General features: G+C 42.3%; 2 protein-coding genes across 2 annotated transcripts; one reads left to right on the top strand and one right to left on the bottom strand.

The window, feature by feature from the left end:
• Positions 1-283: 283 nt before the first annotated feature.
• On the top strand, positions 284-7,944 carry LOC135377794 (nuclear envelope phosphatase-regulatory subunit 1-like). The gene is made up of 6 exons (XM_064610467.1): positions 284-607; positions 2,278-2,349; positions 2,434-2,507; positions 4,491-4,600; positions 5,913-5,967; positions 7,099-7,944. The coding sequence occupies exons 1-6, from the start codon at positions 580-582 to the stop codon at positions 7,138-7,140; spliced, it is 381 nt and encodes a 126-aa protein (XP_064466537.1). The 5' UTR covers positions 284-579; the 3' UTR covers positions 7,141-7,944.
• Positions 7,945-7,946: 2 nt separating this feature from the next.
• On the bottom strand, positions 7,947-8,796 carry LOC135377793 (mediator of RNA polymerase II transcription subunit 10-like). Its single transcript, XM_064610466.1, has 4 exons — positions 8,637-8,796; positions 8,430-8,513; positions 8,251-8,353; positions 7,947-8,133 (listed from the first exon to the last, which is right to left on the bottom strand). The coding sequence occupies exons 1-4, from the start codon at positions 8,792-8,794 to the stop codon at positions 8,035-8,037; spliced, it is 444 nt and encodes a 147-aa protein (XP_064466536.1). The 5' UTR covers positions 8,795-8,796; the 3' UTR covers positions 7,947-8,034.
• Between the last annotated feature and the right edge of the window lie 96 nt (positions 8,797-8,892).

Raw genomic sequence — 8,892 nt, forward strand, 5'->3', positions numbered from 1 at the left:
TTAACGAACCCTGTACTTTTTTGGCGCAAGGTGCAATAAATACTGTTATCGTCTCGGTATCTATGATGGAGAAAATCAGAGAAAATGACCCCGCCCTGAGGCGTCCGTGCGCCCGTGTGTCCCCGTCCGAGTACACATACAGCCCACGGGGTCCACCGTCCACGCCGATAAGCAGGATCGGCGTGGCGCCGCCGCCGCCGCCGGTCCTTCAACATGCTCTACGCCGCCGCCGGAAAAAATGCTCACGACGCAGACGACGCACACCTCTAAACGCTGGACCCTCGTTACAAAGAGGCCCGCCAGGGGGGCCAAACTGCCAAACCATCCATCCATCCAAGGCTTTGGCTTTGCTTTGCTGGCTTTGCCTTTGCCTCCTTGACGTTTCGCTAGTTTCGCGTTTCTTGACGGCTTTACGGTTGAAGGTGCCACAACTAGTGCCAGCGTTTCATTTTTTACCTTGCTCGTTTGTAGACATTATTCGGTTCTTGATTTTTTTTAAATTTGCGTTGCTTACTTGGGATCTGCTTTGGTGTCAGTTGCGTGTGTGTGGCGTAGCATAGGCACCCTGCTTTCAGAGCCATGTCCCTCGAACAAACAGCTTGCGAGGGTAAGTTTTCAAAATGTGCGATAATAACCGTACTTATGACTCCTCCTTGACACGTTAGAACCTGACCGCCAGGTCACTGATTCAAAATGGTACACAATAGCATAGTTTACGACATGTTTCGGATGACAGCGATAATGGGCCGGGAGGCAAACTGCGATGAATGAATGCTGTGTCTAGAGGTCCGTCGGACGGACCCGATTCTTTATGCAGCGGGGTTCGTCGGATGGTCCGTGGTATGAGGAACTAGATCCTGTTTCCTAACCTAACCAACCTAACCTAGAGCTGTACGAAGCTAACTTGCACTAACCTAACTAGAATAAACTAACCTAACCTAAAATAACTTGATCTAACACGAGATAATGTTGAAAGCTGAGTGCCCCGACGGACTCCGATGTATAAACAATCGGTTCCGTCGGACCGACGGACCCCATTCTTTACGCAGCGGGGTCCGTCGGATCGTCCGTGGTATGAGGAACTAGACTGTTTCCTAACCTAACCTAACCTAACCTTGAGCTGCACGAAGCTAACTTGCACTAACCTCACTAGAATAAACTAACCTAACACTAACCTAACCTAAACTAAACTAACTTGATCTAACACGACATAATGTTGAGCCGACGGACCCCGATGTATAAACAATCGTGTCCATCCGACGAACCTCTAGACACTTCCATGAAGGAAACGGAGCTCAGCACGATGTAGTAGTTTGAAGTGGTTTACTCCACGTACTGTTCAACTACGGCACCTGCGCCCGTTATTTCATCAACAAGTTGCTGGGCTTTTAAGTACATGAGAGTCATAAAATACATTTAATGTGAGAGCAGATATGTGTTACTGCAATGCTGATTTTTTTCTTTTTTTTCTTTATTTTCTTTTAGCAAACCAGTATCTTATGCAGAGAAAGGCGCTTGTATACTCGTTCACAAGTCATGACACTTTTATGCATCTTTTACGATACTCATGACATGCAAGCAGTGCCTGTGCCACACAGAGTAAAAGTTCACAGTGTGTAAGCCAGGATCTTCCAGAGGGAGCTTGCGACATAGGACAGCTTGCTGGCTAATATCGATTGAAACACATGGCAACAACACAAATTAAGATGGAGACAGGACATCCGGACCACACAGACCTAGATCTGTGTGCTGTGCAAGAGTGTGTCCAGTACACAATGGCAAGCATGAACCTTGATACCACGGTGAAGCAGCCTTACGTTGTGTTCAAGATGTAAAAGTGCTTTGAATATTAATGCTGTTTCTGACTCCGTCATTGTTATCACAGTCTTTGCATTTAAGAAAAAGAAATAATATAATTTCTCTTAGTCGAACGTATTCAACCAGGGTGCTACAGAACTTTATCTATATGTGTGCAGAGATTACGAACCATGCAGGCTATGTCGAAGTTTGATACCATTTTAATATGTGGACTACTGTAATGAGGTGTCTCCTACCATATGGACCCATCTATGTGAATCATGCAAATATAATGTGGAACTTGGTGACATTAAGGGTAGCTCAGCCAGTCGAGCCCCATTCAACTGCCTTCATCGCTTTCCCCCCAGTTGGGTCGAGCCTCTGCAGCCCCCGAATACGGGCTGTGATGCTGCAGCTGCATGGATAGTCATATTTTTGCTGAACAAACAGTAAATCTGCCATACACACTTGCCTTCACAGATCTGAAGGCTTTCGAAAGAAGGCTCACTGAAGTAATTGGGTACCTGAATCCACAAACCAAACGTTGGAGAGGTTAGTTCTTTACATTCCTTCACATTTGTGAGTATTCTTGGGGCAATGCAGAAATGAGGAACACTGCGTTGTTCTTTTTTGCAGTTATTCTCTTTCTAAGCTCTGTTTGTACAGCAATTGGTGCTTGGCAATGGCTCATGGACCCAGTTACATCAAAGGTGAATTTCTGTAAAGCTCCCAGGCAGAAGGTTGAAATATTGAGTGTGATGCGTTTCTGCAAACCTTATTGTCTCTAACCCATGGTGCTGGAAGATCATTCTTTCATTTCCTAATTTTTATTTTACTTCGGGAACATCTTCACTATTATCCCAAATTATGTATGGGTGTCTTTTTTATTTGTTACAGACTCTATAGAAAGCTATGAGAGTATAAAAGATGACGTTTTTGCAAGTGGGTTGTAAGTTCAGGAGGACATTCTGTGCAGCAGAGTATGTAATTACCAGATAACTAATTAGCTAAAATTTATTAATCATCTTTTAGTGATTTTGGGGCACATTTTAGATTTGGAGAGTTAGAGGCAGGCATTATTTAAAGCCATCCCTTTTATATATATATATATATATATCTTGAAAAGTTGGATCGGACGACTACGTAATTATAGTTGAAATAAATGGGAGACAGAAGACGAAAGTAGGGGAAGTAACAAAAAAGGGGTTTATTAAAACTTAAAAATCATAAAAGTTTGGGAGGATGTCTACGTTATGGCGGAAGCTCCGCCTTCTTCGGGACAAAAGAGCTAAAAATGACATTTAGCTCTTTTGTCCCGAAAAAGGCGGAGCTTCCGCCGTAACGTAGACATCCTCCCTAACTTTTATGATTTTTAAGTTTTAATAAACCCCTTTTTTGTTACTTCCCCTACTTTCGTCTTCTGTCTCCCATTTATTTCAACTATATATATATATATATATAGGTATTCAATAAAGATCAGAAGTGGAGACGGTGCTTCTACAGGATAAGGAATAAAAGGGGGACTTTATTAAAAACTAAGAGGGGGTATTCGACGTTTCGACAGCAGCGCTGTCTTCAACAGGAATGGGATACTATGGTGACGCAAGACAATTGCAAAGAATGAGAGGGGAATATGTACAAGGAGAGAGGGCAGCACACGTGCTTTGTCAAACAAAGGTAAAGGGGTACAATGAATCATAGGCAGTCAAGTTCTTCGCCGGAGGGCAATGATTTCCTGGGGTGACCAACCGGGGAGTCTGAAAGAGATACAAAAGAGTGTATGTATTCTGAGAGAATTAGGAATTTAGGTTGCGAACTGTTGAGAGGACGTCCTCTCAACAGTTCGCAACCTAAATTCCTAATTCTCTCAGAATACATACACTCTTTTGTATCTCTTTCAGACTCCCCGGTTGGTCACCCCAGGAAATCATTGCCCTCCGGCGAAGAACTTGACTGCCTATGATTCATTGTACCCCTTTACCTTTGTTTGACAAAGCACGTGTGCTGCCCTCTCTCCTTGTACATATTCCCCTCTCATTCTTTGCAATTGTCTTGCGTCACCATAGTATCCCATTCCTGTTGAAGACAGCGCTGCTGTCGAAACGTCGAATACCCCCTCTTAGTTTTTAATAAAGTCCCCCTTTTATTCCTTATCCTGTAGAAGCACCGTCTCCACTTCTGATCTTTATTGAATACCTTTATTTTTCGTGGTCAACCGCATTCATTTATTTCAACTTATATATATATATATATATAGGAACAAGCACATACTTTGAGATTGCAATTTTTTGCTGAGTTTGCAGTTTAATTCAGCCGATACCGAAACCAAATGTGTTGTGAGCGCAGTATAGATTACCCCCACTCCACATCAGAGAGCTATGCTATGGAGCTGTCTGTGCAGAGCTGTTGATAAGATAAGCCCCTTAATGGCCCAGATAAGTCACTGATGCCAAAGCAGGTTGTACTTCCTGTGCTTCTGACTCATGTGGTTTCTATTATGTGAATTCCACTAAAATCAGCTTGTAACCCTTGTTAAAAGGTCTCACGTAAGAGCTAATCCCCCGTATAGTGCATCTTGGAACAAGTAGAGTGTGTAGATATGGACTGTGGTTTGAGATATGCATTTATATTTTCCTCATTTTACTTTTTTTTTTTTCCTTTGCAAAATCCCCTAATGTACATCTTCCTTGCAGGCTACATTTCTCCAGTCACTGATGAACCACATGTTCTTCACCATTAGTAGCATCATACTGGTGATTCTGTTTCTTATGGGAATTCATAAGAGAGTTGTTACACCCTCAATGTATCCTTTCCTTGTTGCACTAATAATCATCTTTACTCTTTTGTCAGAAATTCAAATTGTGTACATTTTACAATCTTGTCATAAGCAATAAGGACACACTGTGCAACCTTAGAGGTAGGTACATAACAAGCCGTACAGAACATTTAACATCATTTTAGTACATGCCGTAATATATTACATACTTTAAGTACGAACGAAGACTAGTCGCAGTTCTCATTGACATTTTCACATTTTGGCTTGACATTGACTCCTCGTGCATCTGCGACAGATCCCGCATCGGTTTTTTGCAAACCCGAAAGTTGAAAAGGATCCGTTAGAGGTACGAAGTTGCAATCAATGGGTTTCGTGTCATTGTATCGCCCACTACAACTTTCTCATAGACATTTTGGCTCTAATCCTTATAATTACAAACTGACTAATTGATTTCACTTAATTATAAAACAAAAAGCCCCCTCACACCACTGGTAACACTATGCAGTCCGTCTTTTTGGTGTGCATTGAACCTTTTTTTTTTTAACTTTGGCTCATTCTTCGTGAAACACTCTGTATGTATATGTGTGTGCCAGTTCATGTATTTGTATATACCTTGTTCACATGTATAGCTCACATCAACCTTAATAATAACACTGGAAAAAATATGGTCTCGTTCCCGAGCACGATTACAGCAACACCTGGGGCCACAAGGAAATCTTAATTGAACAAAACTATTGTGTTAGTTTAACCCATGGATTTTGTTCACTTAACATTCCCCCAGGGTGGCTGTTATCGCGCTCAGAAATAAGTACGATTTTTTTCCGGTGTTATTATTAAGGTTGAGGGGAGAAGTACATTCAAGATATACACATGTGTAGAGTCGTCCGGGGGCCAACTTTCACCTGGGGCAAGATGACCATAATGCGACCTCTCCGCCTTTTCTTTTTTCTAGACTCACTGTCTAAATATTCCAAAATAGCTAGGAAGGAATTTAGGCATAGAATTCACATATGTGCTCTTCATTTTAAGCTAAGCATGTATGATTGGTAATCATGCTGCTGCATAACTGGTTCTGTACTTGAAAGCTCCACTTCAAAACACAGCAAAATTCTAAGAGAAAGCAGTGAACTGCAAAAATTGTTTTTGAATTCCTACAGTGAAAGTCCCTCTCAACTCTCGCTCTATTACCCAACCTCATGAACTTCTGAGGCCCCTGCGGCCCCCACGTTTTGAAGGTGCCCATCTCGCATCCCTCTGCACATGTGTCCCAGTGTAAGATGAAGTGTTTGTATTTCTCTGATGTCACTCACGATAAGCATAGCTTAACTAACATATCCAGTATTGTCTCACGGGTCCGTAATGTACTTCAAGATTTTAACATGTCCTGCGATGATGTGAGTACTTGGCATTTAATTCCATTCTCTTAGTGGACATTTTTGGTACAGGGTGTAAATTGATAAACTTTATTTTACGGTCATTTTTGCACGTTGTGCAACCTTGTGGTGGTCAAACTTGGCAAAGAGCTGAAGTAAGTGTACTGCAGCATTGCTAGACCCTTCACTTTCACACCCTCTCCTACATTTTGGCTTGCAGTTGCACATGCAAGGCAGGTGGCATCTTTGTTACTTTCTGTCATGTTCACCAGACACTGCTTGTTTCATATGTGTGTGTCAGTGTGTCTGAGACAAAATGTAGGATAGGTGTGGAGGAGGGTGCATTACTATACAGCCTGCCCAAATAAGGCCTTTGGCAAGTGGACAGTGTAGGATTAAAGGGATGTGGCCTACAAGAATATGTCATTAATAAAAATAAATTATAAAATTTTTGCTTCACATCCTTTTGTTATCGGTAGACCAGCTCGCATGGGGTAGTGGTTACAGTGACTGCCTTCCATGCCAAGACTGGGAGGTGACGCGGGTTCAAAACCCGGCAGTGCTGTGTTGTGCTGAGGTTTTCCTTGGGCTTTCCGGCAGACTTTCCAGACGAACCTCGGCACAGTTCCCTTTGAAGTCTGCAAGGATACACACTAACCCCCCCCCACACACACACACACACCACCACCACCACCATCCCCCACTCCTTCCTGCTGTGCTCTCTCCATCTGTCCACATCTGTACACCGCTTATAGCCACAGTTGCCTTGCGACGCTAACGCATAAGTTGTATAATATATATGTATTATCGGTTGGCAACATTAGCATAACTGATTGGCAAACTGTATGGGAGCTCTGTTACACATTGTAGAAAATATTCATGAGGACAACACAAAGTTGCGCATTAACAACTGTTCCAGTACAAAAGGAGTTAGCCCACATAGTGTCCGTGGGTAGTGTGGGTGTACACGCATCACGCCACGGGTGAGGGTGGGCACGTCTGTGGGTACGAATTTACTTACCCATGCTCAACTCTCAATACGATTAACACCAGATTATATATACCATAGTACCTGGAACTCTTATATTGTCTCAAACTGTGAGTACTTTTATTGCACTTGCTAACTGTGCCACAATGACAACCTTTGAACAGAGTGGACGACTAATCCTGCGTCCTAGACCAACAGCTTCCTGATGACAACCGACACCTGCCTTGAATGGGACTGACCTCTTCATTACAATCCCATGATGTGTGAAGGATGCTGCAAAGCAGTTCTCCAAGAACTTCACTTGAAGCACAGAGGACAAAAGAACCAGTGCACTGGTGCCCATCATTCCGAATTGTGGTGTGCAAACTAGACAGAGTTTAGAACACCGCACAGTGTGTTGTTGGTGTACGTTCTTCCATTGGCAGGTAGAATTTAGTGAAAGTTTAGATCCAGTGCCAGTAAAAGTTAAAATTTTATTCATAGATCACCTTATACCATCCAACTGCTGTTTAATGTAGAAGTGAAGTTGTGCCCAGTGAGCTTTTCAGACTTATCAAAAACACAAGGAAGATACTTTCAAATTTAGGGCATCTCACGTAAAATTGTGCAACTGGCAATGCACCTTCAAACTTACCGGGAGGAATCCTATCAGGGGGGTCTACGCATCATTTTGGCCAGTACTGTACAGGTTACCACAAGCTGGCATCCCAAGACAGAAATCCGAGCGACCCCTCATGGGGTTCACATTAGCTAATTATATTACATTTTCACTTCAAACGCCTGTCTATTTGAGCTTAGTTTTGTTATTTTATCGAAATAAATGCTGAACTAGGCTAGTTAAAGGTATCTGCTAAGCAAAAGGTCCATGGATAGTTGCCACTGGAGGTAGTTGCCCAACACATGCATTCAAAGCAGACTTATAGGTTCACGAAACCTTCAGTGATTTCATAGCCACAGTGTGTGGTGGTGTGCCTGGACTTTACCCATAATAAAGTATCATTCCAAAAAGAGCTCTGACCAATGTTCTCCTTTTTTTGATTATTTACTGATGATTTATTTAACAGCTGGAAAAGTATATACAGTCTCAAAGTTTAGGCGTGTTACGTTGCTGGTCGTTCATCTCCTCTGATGGCTCTGTACTTTGCCATTTCTGTGGGGAACACCTTACTCAGTTCCAGCAAGAGCAATGCTTTGAACCTCTAAGAGCACAAAAGCAAAAATTAGCAACATTCACCACACTTCATATTCCTTTTATGCTGAGCTATAACAAATATAATCTACATGAAAACATTTGTGAAAGCAAAAGCAATACATACCCTGTACGCCTCTATTTTTCCTTTAACTTGTTCATTTTTCGCTAGCGCTTTTTCCATGCAGTCTTTTGTAAACAATAATGGGTTTCTTCCTTGATCTATGTAGCTGGTTAACGAGAAAAAAAGCGAAGAAAAACACAGTTCGGGCTGGTACTCAACATTACGAAGTGGAGTGTACCTACTCGAAAACTTCCAATGGTACTTGTATGTCTTGTACCTTGTTTTTGCTTTTGTCTACTTCCTGCATTAGTGTCACCATCTGATTTCTGCAAATGGAAATCTAGCATGAGCATACGGCGTAACGTAGTGGACAATAGTTGACAGTCCACTTCGGATGGGATCGTGTTGTTGACCGAGGCATTGCGATTGAGAACAGCTTCTGAACTTACATTTTTTGGTTTAATGTAGTCTGACCTTGTGGCTGAAAATCACTCACTATAATTCCGAGTTGCCTAACATTTTCTATGAATAGCTCCAAGTTGCTCTCCAAATCTTCCAAAGGAGACGACATTTTTGCGGTTGTCAGCTCAAGCGCCGTCTGGTGCATCACAGAATCACAAAGTAGAATCAATGAAACTTTGATATATTTAACATGTGCGTTACTGCACAGCGTGTATTAAGCCAAGAGCATTTTCATCAAGCATG

Source organism: Ornithodoros turicata, chromosome 1 (genome assembly GCF_037126465.1).
Source record: "Ornithodoros turicata isolate Travis chromosome 1, ASM3712646v1, whole genome shotgun sequence".
Taxonomy (NCBI): Eukaryota; Metazoa; Arthropoda; class Arachnida; order Ixodida; family Argasidae; genus Ornithodoros; species Ornithodoros turicata.

Bases quoted from the DNA above. Each gene is read 5' to 3' on its own strand.
- LOC135377794 (XM_064610467.1), top strand. From the start codon at position 580: ATGTCCCTCGAACAAACAGCTTGCGAGG. The intron at 2,350-2,433 runs GTTAGTTCTTTA...TCTTTTTTGCAG, and splicing joins ACAAACCAAACGTTGGAGAG to TTATTCTCTTTCTAAGCTCT. The intron at 4,601-5,912 runs GTATCCTTTCCT...TAACATATCCAG, and splicing joins AGAGTTGTTACACCCTCAAT to TATTGTCTCACGGGTCCGTA.
- LOC135377793 (XM_064610466.1), bottom strand. From the start codon at position 8,794: ATGCACCAGACGGCGCTTGAGCTGACAACCGCAAAAATGTCGTCTCCT. The intron at 8,354-8,429 runs GTAGGTACACTC...CTCGTTAACCAG, and splicing joins GTACCATTGGAAGTTTTCGA to CTACATAGATCAAGGAAGAA. The intron at 8,134-8,250 runs GTATGTATTGCT...TTGTGCTCTTAG, and splicing joins GAAAAATAGAGGCGTACAGG to AGGTTCAAAGCATTGCTCTT.